This window comes from Cetorhinus maximus, chromosome 9, assembly GCF_964194155.1.
Source record: "Cetorhinus maximus chromosome 9, sCetMax3.hap1.1, whole genome shotgun sequence".
NCBI classification, from domain to species: Eukaryota; Metazoa; Chordata; class Chondrichthyes; order Lamniformes; family Cetorhinidae; genus Cetorhinus; species Cetorhinus maximus.
In genome coordinates, this window is record NC_135887.1 from 35,480,886 (window position 1) to 35,497,182 (window position 16,297).

General features: G+C 42.1%; 1 protein-coding gene across 1 annotated transcript in view; it reads right to left on the bottom strand.

The window, feature by feature from the left end:
• Nucleotides 1–354: 354 nt before the first annotated feature.
• Nucleotides 355–16,297, bottom strand: part of LOC144684558 (septin-5-like) — an 89,027-nt gene continuing 73,084 nt past the window's right edge. Inside the window, exons 11-12 of the mRNA XM_078548476.1 lie at nucleotides 3,646–3,745; nucleotides 355–2,235 (exon numbers count right to left, since the gene is read on the bottom strand). Of these exons, the coding sequence (XP_078404602.1) occupies nucleotides 2,164–2,235; nucleotides 3,646–3,745 (172 nt within the window). The 3' untranslated portion in view covers nucleotides 355–2,163. The remainder of the gene's footprint in view (nucleotides 2,236–3,645; nucleotides 3,746–16,297) is intronic.

Sequence of the window (16,297 nt, forward strand, 5' to 3'; positions counted from 1 at the left end):
GTTCTGAGTCACATTCCACAGTGTTAAGGTTGTGGTGCTTATACTGTTTAAACTGTTGTGAAAGATTGCCAATGAAACGTGATTTTTCAACAAAAAAAAAATCAATCACCATGGACCTGGCTCTTGGTTTTTCAACCTTACACCAGCCAGAGGTTTTCACCAAATCTAATGAATTAGATTTGCTCAAGAAGCACTCTGCCACTGTACAAACTTCATTTGTATAAGTGTAGCTGACAGAAGTGAGGGTGAAGTTGCTGTGTCTGATTTATCTAAATATAAGTTGATGATTAAAGTCAAATTGCTGAGAGCAGCTCTTAAGTCATATCCAACAAAGAACAAATATGAACAATGACCCTTTTTAATAGCAGTATTTATTCAAAATGTTACTGGAAAAGATGAGTTTCATTAGATTGCAAATGCGCTACCTAATTGCACCCATGGAGCTAAAGCTTGGTTAGTGCTTGGTTGGGAAGCTGCCTGCCCCAGACAACCATTTCATTCAGAGAACCATTTTCTGCAGTAGATTTAATTTTGGAAGTTTTACTTCATCATCAGTTCTCCTGAAGATGTTAGCTTATACAATACAATTCCACAGGTATTGACTTCTCTCCAATACCAAACCCAAATAGGAACTCTTCACAGAGGTTAGTAGGGCATTTCATTCAGGGTGGGAGCAACATGGCTGACCCTGGCACAACCTTTGCCCTCACCCAGTGTCCAGAGATAATAGAAAACAGTGAAGGGAAACCTTGGCCCTATTCGCCATTCCTTAGTCTAATGATACTAAGGACCATTGCAGGGTCTCTCCCCACTGCCCTAATTGGGATCAGCAAATGTAGTGAAGACCAGGCATTGAACCTGGGGCCTACCTGGTCTGTATAGCTAGGAATCACACCAAGTGATACACTCACCCACTGAGCCATCAGCCACCCTTGTCTGATATTTTGTAGATTATTTGACTTAGGAAGAAATGCAGTATTTTTGAACAAAAACAAAAATACCTGGAAAAACTCAGCAGGTCTGACAGCATCTGCAGAGAGGAACACAGTTAACGTTTCGAGTCCGTATGACTCTTCGCAGATGCTGTCAGACCTGCTGAGTTTTTCCAGGTATTTTTGTTTTTGTTCAGATTTCCAGCATCCACAGCATTTTGCTTTTATCTGCAGTATTTTTGAGTTTGACAATAGTAGAGTCTATCATTTCTTTGAAGGATCTGGTTCAGACCCAGAATATTCATGCTTATTTTGTAATATCGATTCAATGGCAGAGGTTATGGATTTGAAAATCTGTTAAGCGATTATTACAGTGTATAATTTTCAACATTTCATAGAAACACAGAAAATCTTTTCAATAGAAGCTTTAAGCTTTTCTTGGCTTCATTCTGAATGACCTTACTCCGATTCCAAATATTAATAGTCTGCTTTCTGATTTCCAGTGCTTTTCCTATTGTCGGCATGTTTGCATCTAATTTTCCAGTGTTTTTCTCCCATTTCTATTTTTAGGCCCTTTTCATTCTTGTTAAATCTGTAGTTTCCTTGGTGCTTCAGATTTTTTAATAAAGCTAAAATCCACAAACCCTGAAAAAGATGTGAAGATGAGATTTAACTTTCCTGGTGTGATGCTACCTCAGGACTAAGTTGGAATTTGAAAGCAGCGAGTAAAAAACTTGTGTTGTCACAAATGTTTGGAAATCGTAGGTTCTACTGGTGTCATAAGCATTGACTGCAAGTGTCTTGGCTGGTGCCATTTATCAGTCTAACTGAAACTGGGAAACTCTAGCAATGTAATAGGAGTAAGAGCTCTTAATCCAGCAGGATAGATAATAGCTACATAAATCTGGGAAAAGAAAGAGAAAGTCTAGTCTCAGCAAAGCAAAATGGGATTCTTAAATCTCATAATAATTCCAATTTATGGACAATACCCAACATTTATTGCCGTTATGAATTCTAGGTTTTGTTCCTACTATTTTAAGTGCTTTAAATTAGTGGGACTAATAAAATGGATGCATTTATTCCCAGTGAAAGGTGAGATGTTGAACTCTGAAGTTGATTCAGACGGGCTGAGCTCCAAGCCCCGGAGCTGCGTGACTAGGATCCATGCTCTCAGGCAGGGGAAAGACTGTAAACATCTCAAATCCCTGAAGAATGCGGCAAGCACCAAGTACTACAATCCTTCGGGATTCTGGTCGTGCATTTGTTGCTTAATCTTCTGCAGCATTTCTTGCATCCGTCGCAACTAAAACACAAAACAAGCAACAAGACTATCAGCTATTTCACACAAAAGAAAAGGTTTACTCCCAACCTCCCCTTCCCTTGAGGGCTGTTACTGGGTCTGCTTCTGGACGCTGATAACTCTGCTACTTTACCCAAATGATAATGCAGGGCCTTATGGCCAAGTTTGACCCTGTCCTCACCCTGAAGTCTGCACACATGCATTTTCCAGCAGGGGTCATTTAACAACAATCAGCAACCGGACTCTGGGCTGATTCCCCCTACATCCCACTCCACCCCCTCACTTGCTAGCCCTATGACCAGTTGTAACATCCCACTGCTAAATGAAAAGAAAGATCTTGCATTCATATAGCACTTTTCCTCCCTCTACATTGCCAATTGAATAAGGTTAGAAGGAAAAAGAAGGAAATTGGTAGGTCTAAGTCAGAGGAAGACAGAACAAGTAACTTTCTGGTGACCTGACCAACTCTCCTTCTTCCAACTCCTTCAAACTGACTGTTCTATTCTAATTGGATTCATTTAGAGACAATTAAAAATTATGAGTCTGACACTTCTCTTTAAGGTGTGGCTCCATAATACATTCGTAATTCCCATATTTAAATAGGACTCAGGAAAGTGGGTAAGCAAAGAAGTGAATAAGCGAATTGATGGGATTGATTCTCAGTCACATTGAACACTATTGGAAGTTAAGCCTCAGAACCAAGTCATAAATGAAACTGTACAGAACATGACTAATTAATCTCTGTTAACCTGCATGATTATTACCTACTCCTCTGATCTGGAGGCCTTGTGTACTGCCTTGAATCTGACCCCGCCAAAGCATTTACCACCAAATCACACCTTGAAAGAGTCTGGAGGCAGGCTGGCAGCAAATGGGATGACAATATAAGAGAGCTCCTCCATAGCACAGGGCTTATGACCATTATGTAGGAGTCCTGCACTGCAATGGATGGATGGATGAAGGTGGCAGCGGTAAAGTCCTTCTATAGATAAACTCTTAGACGATGATGACTTTTGTTTCATTGTGTTGGTCTCCAATTGAAAAGTGGTGATCACCCTTGGTATTTGTCTTGCTTACTTAATTGACCCTGACCCAGGAAAATAAGAAGCAATCACAGTGAGTTTGATGAGCACATGAAATTCCTGCCCCAATTGTGACCACAATTCCACCCTTAAGTAAAATGCCCACTAAATACCTCAGTGTCATAGTAAGAGATGTGTACTCCTAGTGAAGAATTAGGTTGAGCCAACAGAGTCAGTATGAAGTTAAATTGTGCATTTACCTCCCTAATAGCGATTTAATCCCTGCACTTTTCAACACACTAAGACATTTTAAAATTTTCTTCGTAGGCATACAGGTCTCAGAGCAGCCAAACACAAATAAAATGGTTAATTAAATTAGTGCATTTCTTACCTCCTCATCCTTCTCCCGAATTATTTTCTCCGTCTCGTTATCGGTCAATCCTGATATAATGGGAATTGGGAAATCTGTGCCACTGTCCCTCGTTAGTTTGCTGAAAAAGATTGTAGGGACATTGAAGTAAACTTCCCATCGGATGTACATTGTGTATGTTGTATGTCATAGGAATAGCCATCCTGTGAATATCGGCAATGTACAATAGTACATATTAGTGAAAGGCCTGGAGGGCACTTCTACATCATCAGTGAACTATGGGGATCCTAGAACAAAGGCAGGTACAACATTTGATTCCATCCCGGTGAAATCCTCACTTCCCATTACTTGCCTACCTTGAAATAATGTTCTCTGTTCACCTATTTATAAGGAATCAAACATTGTTAGGCAAAACAGTAATTGAAAAATAAGAGTCCTTCAAAGAGGAGATGGTTTGGGTACATAATAGACATATTTCTACAACTAGGGACAGCAAGGGCATTCAGATCTAGAGCTTTATGGATGACAAAAGATAGAGATTAAAATGATACAGAAAAAGAATGATAGGGAGAATGTAACGTTTATAACACAGTAGAGAATCAAGTTGAATATAGAAAGTACAAAGGAGATATTAAAAAAGGGAATAAAAGAGGCAAAGAGACTGTATGAGAATAGATCAGCAGCTAACATAAAGGGGAATCCAAAAGTATTTTTTAAACACATAAATAACAAAAGTGTGGTCAAAGGAAGGATGGGGCCAAAAAGAAGATCATGTGGAGGCTGAGGCACTAAATGAGTACTTTGCTCTAACTTCACTGGAGAACTGGATGCTTCCAATGTAGTGTAAGGGAAGAGGCTGTAGTGATATTGTATTGGGTAAAAATAGAGGTGCTACTTAAAAGGTTGGCTGTTCATAAAATTAGAAAAGTCACCGAGTCTGGATGGGATTATACATTCTAGATTATTGATGGACATACTGGTGGAAATTGTGGAGAGTTTGGCCGCAATCTTCCAGTCCTCTTTGGATATGGGGGTGGAGCCAGAGGACTGGATGATTGCAAATGTTACACTAATGTTTCAAAAAGGGAAGAGGGATGCAGGCCAATCAACTTAATGCAGGTGCTGGGGAAACTTTTAGAAAAAATAATCCAGGCTAAAATTAATTGGCATTAGAAAAAGTACAGGCTAATAAATAAAAGTCAGCACAGATTTGGTAAAGGCAAACCATGCCTGACTAACCTGATTCAGTTCTTTAGTGAAGTAATGGAGAGGGTTGACTAGGGTAGTGAGGTTGACATTGTGGATGTGAACTTCTAAAAGGCATTTGATGAAGTACCACATAATAATAGATTGTCTGCAAAATTGAAGAATTGAAGTCCATGTTTATGAAACTGTCTAAGGGGCAGAAAGCAGGGAGTAGGAGGGAAATTTTGCTTGGTTTGGCATTCTTACCAAGCTCCATGAGATGACGCAGGTTGTGATCTAAGATCAGGCTGAAAGAAGGCTGTCTCCCAGGGGTTGGACCACTGCTCTTTTTAATCTATATATTAATCATTTGGGCTTGGGTAGACAGGGCATCAATTCAAAGTCAGCAGATGACATAAAACTTGGAAATGCCGTTAACGGTGAGAAGGTAACAGACTTCAGGGGAAATAGATTGGTGAACAGAGGACTTAGGAGCAGGAGTAGACCATTCGGCCCTTCGAGCCTGCTCCGCCATTCCATAAGATCATGGTTGATCTGATTGGGGTCTCAGTGCCACTTTCCTATCTGCCCCCCATAGCCCTTGACTCTTTTGTCAACCAACAATCTATCCAACTCATGAAGCCACTTGACAACTGAAATTTAACACAGAGAAATGTGAAGTGATATATTGTGGTAGGAAGAATGAGGAGAGGGAATACAAATTTAATACTATTTTAAAGGAGGTGCAAGAAAAGAAAGATCTGAGGATGTACATAACAAATCTTTGAAACAGAGAAAATAGAAAATCTAGAGCAGAGAAGGAGGCCATTCATCCCATCATGTCTGTGCTAGCCAAAAAGAGCTGTACAGCCTAATCTCGCTTTCTACCTCAGTCTGTGGGCTACAGCACTTCAAGTGCATATCCAAACATTTTTTTAAATGTGAGGAGGGTTTCTGCCTCAATCACCCTTTCAGGAAGTGAGTTTCTGACCCTCACACCCTGTGTAAAAAAATTCTCCTCAACCCTCTAATTCTTTTGTCAATTACTTAAAATCCATGCCTCCTGGTTATTGATATTTCTGTTAAGGGAAATAGCTTCTTTCTGTCCACTTTATCAAGGCCCCTCATATTTGTATACCTCAATTAAATAATCCCTCAGCCTCCTGTGATCCAAAGAAAATAACCCCAGTCTATCCAACGCCTCACAGCTAAAAATCTCCAGTCCTGGAAGTATCTTTATAAATCTCTGTAATCTCTCTAGTGTGAGTCATACTCAAACTCTAGCCTAACTAGTGTTTTATACAGTCCTAGCATAACCTCCCTACTCATATAGTATATGCTTTGGTTAATAAAGTATTGCATATGCCTTTTTAACCACCTTATTTACCAGTCTTGCTAATTTCAGGGATCTGTGGACATGATTCCAAGGTTTCTCTATTTCTTCACACTTCAGTATCCTGTTACTTTGGCCTGTAATTTCCGAGCTCCAGGGTAGTATCTGGGAGTCACCCCAAAGATGCACTAAGGAAATCCCCCCAACTCCCGGAAGTTCCCAGGTCAAGATTGCATGGCAATTGCCCCCGCGAAGTTTAAGCTTCTGTTAGGCAATTGCCCTGTAGTGGGAACCATCTGAAAATTGTGAATTAAATCGTAAACTTCGGATGGTTCAAACTGTCTTACAGTAATAGTTACCCAGAAAAAGTTAGAAGAATTAAAACCACTTCTAGCTTCTGGGTAACTATTATACTGGCTTCCCCTAACTACCTGCCACTACAACCCCACTCACAGGACCGCCCCCACCCCCGCCCCCCTCCCCACCCCCCACCTTACAGAATGCCCTCAAGGGACCCACCCCAAGAGATCCCCCACAGGACCCTTCCATATCCCCCACGGAACCACTGGCTACTCCCCATCACAAATAGTCCAACTGCAACCCCCCCTAACCTGCACACACCCTCCCGACTGTAAACCCCCAACTGCAAACTGTCCCCCAACCATGGCAGCCCCCAACTACAAATCCTCCCACTCCACTGCAAACTCCCCCCACTGACTGAAAACCCCCCCACCCCCTGGCTGCCCTCCCCCATGCTGGACCTAACACCAGCTCCCCGCACCCCCAGACCACCTGACACCTGTACCATCCAACCCTGCCCGATCACTGAACTCACAATCCCTCCCCCTCCATCATTCCCGCCTACCCCCCCACATCCGGACCACCTGACTCCCCCCAAATTCTACCCACTTGCCTTAAAAACCTACCTTCTCCATGGGTTGAAAGTGTCTGGACCTTTAAACTCACCTGATTTAGGACAGCTGGTGCCATAAAGAACAGGGCTTGGCCTTCTTGCATCTGGCTCTGAAGCCCTTGACATAAGGCCTCTGGAGAGTGGTGCACTGCAGAGTTCCACCCAGCCTGAGTCAGAAGGTCGGGCAAGAAAGATTCAAAAGAATTTTCTGGTAAGAAGCCAGGAGCGAAGTGGCAATCTGACTCGATTGCCACTCCCTGAAAGGTCAGGCCCAATGTGTGTTCGTGTTCCTTGTTTATCCTCCCCAAGCGCATTACCTCACACTTCTCTGGATTGAATTTCATTTATCACTTTTCTGCCCTTCTGACCAGTCCATTGATATCTTCCTGCAATCTACAGCTTTCTTCCCCACTATCAATCACATGGTCATTTTGTATCATCTGCAAACTTCTTAATAACGTCCCTACATTTAAGTCTAAATCATAGATCAATAGCACAAAAATTAATGGACCTAACACTGAGCCCTGCAGAACTGCACTGGAAATAGCCCCCAAGTCAGAAAATCACCCTCAACACCCTTTGCCTCTTGCCACTGCGTCAATTTTGGACCCAACTTGGACGTTTTAACCACTGACTGCAATGACAGGTTTTCGTGCCATCTCACTGGCGGGCAGCAGTTACCTCACATTTTCCTCACTCTGGGTGCCATGCCTAAACCGTAGCCTCGCACACAGTTCTCGATGCTTGCAGCCTAGGACTGCTCCAGTGAAGGCATAGCCCTGAAAACCAGGAAGAGTTCAGTGGCCCATCACTGAATGCCTGCTGGAGGTCCCCATGATGTCTTTCACACACCCCCCCCACCCCCAACTCCAGCTTGACAGGCAGTGGCAGTGGTGATCAGTGCCAATGCTGCACAGAAGAGGTTGGCCATACAATGCAGAAAGAGGATGAATGATCTCATCTGTGCTGCCAGGCTAAGGCAACCATCTCAGCATTCTAAGCTCACATGCTCATAATCCCATCACACATTCACTGGCATCTCACTCACTGCCGGCTCAAGGAACATCACCATTCACTCTCTCACACAAACCCTCACATCTCCATCTAGTCTCCTCTCCTCTGGAGACTGCCTCCTCAGCCCTCACCATCTTGAGACCACTTGCACAGACTGCCTCCTCAGCCCTCACCATCTTGAGACCCCCACACACATCCTGGGATACCCCCCTTCCCCAGTACAGCTCTTGTCCTGCAGCCTCTTCCCTTGGCTGCGGTCACTTCCCCCCCCTTCCCCAAGCAAGCCCTAGCCCTGCAGCCGTTGAAAATCCACCCCTGCCTTACCGCTGATATCGCTGATGACCACGAGTGCTGCCCGAAGTGAAGTAGGCAAACAAACCTCAAAGTCCCGAGTGAAGTACAGCTTGCAGGTGCATATCACTTATGCTCAGTTGCGAAACACGTCAGCATGATGCCTGGATAATCCAGTGTGCGGGGATGATTCTGGCGAGCAGGGCTTATAATGAAATGCTAAAGTATTGAAACTAGGTTCCTGACATGTGGTGGCATTAAACGCAGCCTGCCATTGACAGGGTGGAGTGGCCAATCGCAAAATGATTTCACGATGACGTGAAACCGATTTTTGTGATCTCCCGAAATTTTCTGCTCCTGCCCTCCATGACACCAGCCTCAAACAGGAGCGGACGATTCCACTCTTAGCTTTCTGGCCAGTCTGCCATGCACCACGTCAGAAGTCTTGCTAAAGTCCATGTAGGCTACATCAAATGTGTCACCCTCATCAACTCTCCTTGTTACCTCTTGAGTGAATTTTATGAAGTTAGTCAGATGCAACCTTCCCTTACAAATCCATGCTGACTATCCTTGATTAATTCTGTGTCTTTCTAAATGCCAATTAATATAGTTCTCAGAACTTTTTCCAACAACTTTCCCACCGTGGAGGTTAGGATGACTGCCATTTGAAATGAGCAGAACAAGTTGAGAAGGCTGTTCTAAAGCATTAGCATATGGGATCCTTGCCTTTATTAATAGAGGAATAGAGCACAAAAACAAGAAAGTTACATTAAACCTTTAGGAAATACTGGTTAGGCCTCAGCTGGAGTACTGTGTTCAATTCTGTGCACCACACTTAGGAAGGATGTCAAGGCCCAAGAAAGGGCATGGAATAGATTTACTAGAATGGTCCTAAAGATGAGACCTTCAGTTAGCTGGACAGACAGGAGAAGCTGGGCTTTTTTCTCCTTAGAGCAGTGAAGGTTGGAAGGAAATGTGATAGAGGTGTTCAAGATCATGATCAGTTTTCAAAGAGTACACAAGGAGAAACTGTTTCTAATGCAAGAAGGGTTGGTCACCAGAGGAAAAATTTATTGTGATTGGCAAAATAACCAGAGGCAATGAAGTATATTGCAAGATATGAACATTTTGTTATATTGCCTGCTTTGCTGCCCTGTCTGGTGGGGAGGTGTAAATAAAGTTAACTCAATAATGGCTGCCTGCACTCAGTGCAATACACAACAGAAAGATAATGACAACCTGGGATGGAATATAATTTTACTTTTCATTTGAAACATTAAGGATTGAAGAACATTAACACTTTCTGGACTTCAAAAGTTGACTTAGAGGACGTTTGAGTGATTTGAAAGCTTTCTCCATGTGTGTGCACACCATACACAGTGAGTCAGCATGGTATTATAAATGGAGAAAACGGACCTGAAGACACATCTGGGGACAATGGGGAAATTCAACTCTAACAAAGAGAACTGATATAATTACAAACGAATGTTACAGATTTGTCTGAAAGTGAAGCGATTCATTTTGGTAGTAAGAACATGGAGGGACATATGCTGCAAGACTGGGACAACATTCAGGCTTTGGCTGATAAGTGGCAAGTAACATTTGTGTCACACAAGTGCCAGGCAATGACCATCTCCAAGATAGAATCTAACCATTTCCCCTTGACATCCAATGGCATTACCATCGCTGAATCCCCCACTATCAACATCCTGGGGGTTATCATTGACCAGAAACTGAACTGGACCAGCCATATAAACACTACAAGAGCAGGTCAGAGGCTGGGAATTCTGAGGTGAGTAACTCACCTCCTGACCCCCCAAAACCTGTCCACCATCTACAAGGCACAAGTCAGGAGTGTGATAGGATAATCTCCACTTGCTTGGATGAGTGCAGCTCCAACAATATTCAAGAAGTTTGACCCCAATCAGGACAAGGACAAAGCAGCCTGTTTGATTAACACCCCATCCACCATCTTAAACATACACTCCCTCCGCCACTGATGCACATCTACAAGATGTACTGCAGCAACTCACCAAGGCTTCTTCGACAGCACCTTCCAAACACACAACCTCTACCACCTAGAAGGACAAAGGCAGCAGGTACATGGGGAAACCACCACCTGGAAGTTCCCCTCCAAGTCACACATCATCCTGACTTGAAAATTTATCTTCATTCCTTCAACGTCACTGGGTCAAAATCCTGCAACTCCCTTCCTAACAGCACTGTGGGTGTACCTATTCCACATGGACTGCGGCGGTTTAGGAAGGTGGCTCACTACCCCCTTTTCAAAGGCAAGTAGGGATAGGCAATAAAGCTGGCCTAGCCAGCGATGCCCACGTCCCATGAACAAATATAAAAACAAATGAACAAAAGAACTTAGAACATTTATAGAATAATATACAATCATCCCTAAGTTCATCCCTGATGTAGCTGATACATTCCCACTGTATCAACTGCTCAATGATGGATTAGATTGAGAATGGCCTGAGGCATGTCAGAAAGCATTCAAAGATTGAAGAAAGTACTGACAGTGATGCTGTTTTGACCCACCATGACTCCAAGAAACAATTGATTTCAGTGTGCGATATCTCACCACAGGGGTTCGGCGTGTTGATATCTCACATAATGGAAGATGTTGTAGAGAAGCCTGTAGCATATGCTTCATGTACTTCATGAGGAAAATTACTCAAGTTGAGAAAGAAGCATTAGCAATATATAGTGTTATTAAATTCCACAAATACTCATACAGTAGGAAGTTCACTTTGTTAACTGACCACCAAGCCCTTACGATCATATTTCATTCGAAGAAGGGAGATTGGCATTGATTTTGATGGTCCCTCAGTATAATATTAAATATCGTAACTCAGTAGATCATGCAAATGTGGACGTTATTTCAAGATTTCCTGTGAAGACTGATTCATTTCCAGCCATTGAGTTACCTGTGAATTACTTTACATACGCAAATGATATGCCAGTGTCTGCCAGAGGAATTAGTGAGGAAACTCGCAGGGATGTAGTGCTCAGTAATGTGCTCAACTATGTCACAAATGGTGGCCTAAAGTGTGTGATGATGAAAAACTGCACGAGTATTTTACATGTAGAAATGAACTGAGTGTAGATCAAGGCTGTCTTCCTATGGAGTTTAAAAGTCATTATTCCGCCAAGGTTTAGAGAGAGATTGTTAAAGGAACTTCATCAAGAACACACAGGGAAAGTCTGAATGAAAACAGTTGCAAGAAGCTACTTTTGGTATCCAAAGGTAGGTAGAAATGTTGAAGAGTTGGTGAAAAGTTGTGAAGTGTATCTCAGAATGAAAAATAATCCAACCAAGATTCCTTTCATTCCATGGTCAAGCACAAGAAAATGGTGTGAATGACTTCATATCGATTTCTTTGAAGTGGAAGGGAAAGAGTTGCTTGTTTTGTTCCATAGCTATAGCAGATAGAGAAATGTTGAGTCTATGCCCAATACCACGAGTTACAAAATTATTGAGGTTTTGAGAAATCGATTTCCAATTTATGGATTGATAGAGCTGTGGGTGTCAGATAATGGTCCACAGTTTATGTCAGAAGAGTTTTGGGTAAGAATGGAGTCAAACACACTCTAATAACAACCATCGCCTCTTGATGTTCAATGGCATCACCCTCACTGAATCCCACACTAACAGCATCCTGGGGGTTACCATTGATCAGGAACTGAACTGGACTAGCCATATAAATGCTATGGCTATAAGAGCAGGTCAGAGGCTACGAATCGTCTGACGAGTAACTCACCTCCTGACTCCCCAAAGCTGTCCACCATCTACATGGCACAAGTCAAAAGTCTGATGAATACTCCTCACTTGCCTGGATGAGTGCAACTCCCACAACACTCAAGAAGTCTGACACCGACCAGGCAAAGCAGCCAGCTTAATTGGCACCACATCCACAAACAGTCACTACCTCCACCACCGACGCACAGTAGCAGCAGTGTGCACTATCTGCAAGATGCACTTCAGGAACTCACCAAGGATCCTTTGACAGCACCTCCCAAACCCATGACCACTACCAACTAGAGGGACAAATGGCAGCAGAGAGATGGGAACACCATCACCTGGAAGTTCCCCTCCAAGTCACTCACCATCCTGACTTGGAAATCTATCGCCATTCCTTCACTGTCACTGGGTCAAAATCCTGGAACTCCCTCCCTAACAGCACTGTGGATGTACCTACACCACATGGACTGCAGTGGTTCAAGAAGGCAGCTCACTATCACCTTCTGAAGGGCAACTAGGGATGGGCAATAAATGCTGGCCCAGCCAGCGAAGCCCACATCGCGTGAATGAGTTTTAAAAAATCACCCAGCATTGAATGGTGCTGCAGAAAGAAGTGAAAACATTGTGAAGAGGTCTTTGCAAAAGTATTTGCTAGGTGACCAGCTAGGCAGTAATTTCCATGTTTCTCTTTGACATGGGCTAGACAATTTCCTGTTCTCTGCCAGAATAACTGCACCAGTCTACAACAGGTTGCTCACCTCATGCCTAGTGTTTAAACATGTTCCTAGGACAAGATTAGTTTGCTCAAGCTTGACGTCAATGGCAAAATAAGAGAAAAACAAGATGAAGTGAGGATGAGTCATAATACATGAAGCATTAAACTTAGAGTTTAGTACTGGTCAGAAGGTCATGGTGAAAAACCACCAAGCTGATAAGAAAAAGTATGTGATTGGAGTTGTTGTGAACAGACTAGGTACATTTACATATCTAGTGAAGATTGGAGGGAGCCTCTGTCAGTGTTATGCAGATCATTTGCTTCTAAGAGGAAATCTGATGAAAGAAGAGCATGATAAACCTATGTCCAAAATTCCTCCAAATTCCTACCGTCCAAAGTCAAAGTCAGAAAGAAAGTGAAAGTCACAAAGAAACTGAAAGTTTGCCAGTATTACAGAATCCACTAGTAGGGCAAAGTGAGTCAGGGTCTTTGATTAAGACAAATCAATCAATGCCACAGTCCCAACCATTAAGTAGAGTTGGCAGTCAAAGTCAAAGTTCACATTTGACACATTCAGAGATGTTGAGAGAGCAGGGTCAAGCAAATGGCAATGGAAGGAGATACCCAGTCAGAAGGAGAAAGAAGCTAGATTAGTTAATTGAAAGTATTTAGAGAGGAAGAAGAAAAAGATTGTTCTTTTCATTATTTCTTGCCAAGTGATGTATTTTTGTTAAATACATACCGGTGTTAAGAAAAAGTAATTTTTTTACATCTAAATTACTCTGGCAAGGAGGTCATGTGTGTTTCGGTTATGATTACAGTAAAAATAAATAAGCAACTGGACCTATTAAATTTCAAGTATTGTTGGTATTGGTTCAGTCACATTGTATTCTGGGAAATCATGTGCATGTATCATTTTACATTTTAATGCATAGGTTGTTATTAAGTGGGGAGGGAGTGTGGTATATTTCAAGATCAGCATATTGCGTTATATTGCCCTCTCTGCTGGAAGTTATAAATAAAGTTAGTTCAGTAATGGTTGCCTGCATATGTTAGTCTTGCTCAGTGCAATACGCAACAGGCAACATGAGGAAACATTTTTTTTTTTACACAGTGACTTCTTGCAATCTGGAATGCGCTGCCTGAAAGGGTGGTGGAAGCAGCTTCAATAGTAACAAAAAGGAATTGAAGGGAAATATGCAGGACAATGGGAAAGAATAAGGGAGTGGGACTAGTGGGAGAGCTTTACAAAGGAGCATGAATAGGCACGATAGATCCAATGGCCTCCTTCTGTGTTGTATCATCCTATGATGCTTTTTATTACTTTATTCACCTCAATGAACTTCTCTCCAGTAGTAGTTGTAAACATTATATGTAAAACAATCCATGCTCTGAGAGAAATGTTCACAGGAATGCAAGAATGATGATAAAAGTTTTATTATGCATACTCTGACAGAGGCAAATATACTGCAAGAAAATATTCAGAATTAATTTCTATTGCCTGTCTGTTCACTAAATCACCTTGTATATACAAAAATATATATATACATATATATATATAAAATATATATAAAAAAAAATATATATACACACGCACACACACACACACATATATATATATAGTATATATATGTATAATATATATTTTCATATGTCTAGTAGAAAAGCTGATTTATAACTGGCGGTTACAAACTGTAAGAGATCTTTGCATCGGGAAATTCTAACATCCCATGTTAGACAAGAACTATTGAAGCTTACAATTTCACTTGCTGGATAGAGATGAGGTGTTGGAATTGCAGGGTGAAATGGATCTATGCTTTACCTTACCTGGGAGTGCTTACTGGGACAATGTAGATGGTGGGTTTACTTCAGCTAACTCGTGTAATACTTGATCATGAGTGTTTTGAAGGATAGAGTCAAGGGCTATTTTTCCACTGTATCTAACCCGTATCGTACCTGACATCAGAGTGATTGAAGGGACAGTGGAGAGAGAGCTTTAATTTGTATCTAACCAATGTTCTCTCTAATTTATTTTTTGTTGTGTGCAGCCTATTTGTTGCACTGTATGGTATGTTCTAGATTGCTGTGTGACTGCACGTCCATGTGGCTTAAAGGGAATATTGTAATCCAACCCGTGTTGTTCCTGTTTGAAGGGGCAGTGTTTGAAGGCACAGTGCTGAGGGAGCAATATGGTACTTTATCATATGCCACCTGAGACTCCAAATGTGCAACATCAACTGCATTACCTTCATCAGTCCTCTCAATTATTTGATTGAAGAACTTAGTCAGACATGATTTGCCTACATGTTAGCTGTTACAAAAACAAAACTTGCTGGAAAAACTCAGCAGGTCCGACAGCATCTGTGGAGAGGAATACAGTTAACGTTTCGAGTCCGTATGACACTTCTTCAGAACTAAAGAGAAGTGAAAATTTTTACTTCTCTTTAGTTCTGAAGAAGGGTCATTCGGACTCGAAACATTAACTGTATTCCTCTCCACAGATGCTGTCGGACCTGCTGAGTTTTTCCAGCAAGTTTTGTTTTTATTTCATATTTCCAGCATCCACAGTATTTTGCTTTTAACACATGTTAGCTGTTGCTTATCAGCCCATATTCTTACAAGTGACAATTATTTTGTTTCAGAATACTGTCTCTAGATTTTCCCCCACCACTGATGTTAGGCTGACTGGCAGTTAGTTGGTTTATCTTTCTTTCTTTCTCTCTCTCTCTCTATTTTTGAATGGGGTGTAACATTTAAATTCCTCCAGTCCTCTGGCAGCACTCCCATATCAAAGGAGGATTGAAAGTTTATGGTCAGAGCCTATGATATTTCCACCCTTACACCCCTCAGCAACCTTTCTGAGCACTGCCAGCCTTTTTAGTACCACCATCTCCACTCCAATTTCCCTACTAAATCCTGTTTTGCTGTGCCATTGGCCATATCTTTTTTACTGAAAACAGATGCAAAGTACTCATTTAGGATCTTAACAATGACCTGTACCTGCAAAAGATTTCATTCTTGTCCCCTAATTGGCCCTATCCTTTCTTTGACCATCCTTTTATCAGGTGAGCAAGAGGTCCAAGAGAGCAAGACACAGCACAGCCAGTGTCCAGAGAATAATGTACTTACCTTGCAGTCTTTGTAAATAATGTAAATAAATAGTTTCAAGAAAAACTATATGCTGACTAACTTCAAAGCACTCAGAGTTGGTGAACCCTCACCAAAACATGGTGGCAGCGCTGGAGACCGCAGTTTAAGAAATTGAGATGACAGATTGGTAATGCAAGGTGAAGACCTTGAGACAGCTTGATTTCGCAACAAAGAAGGACAAAAATGAAATGCACCTTGGTGAGCCACTCATGGGGTAGAATTTTTTGCTGAGCGGGCAAGGCGTGCGCCCGACCCGAAACAGTGCGTGATGTCGTCGGACGAGCGCCCCGGTCAGTGGGTGCGTGTGGGAGTCAGAGC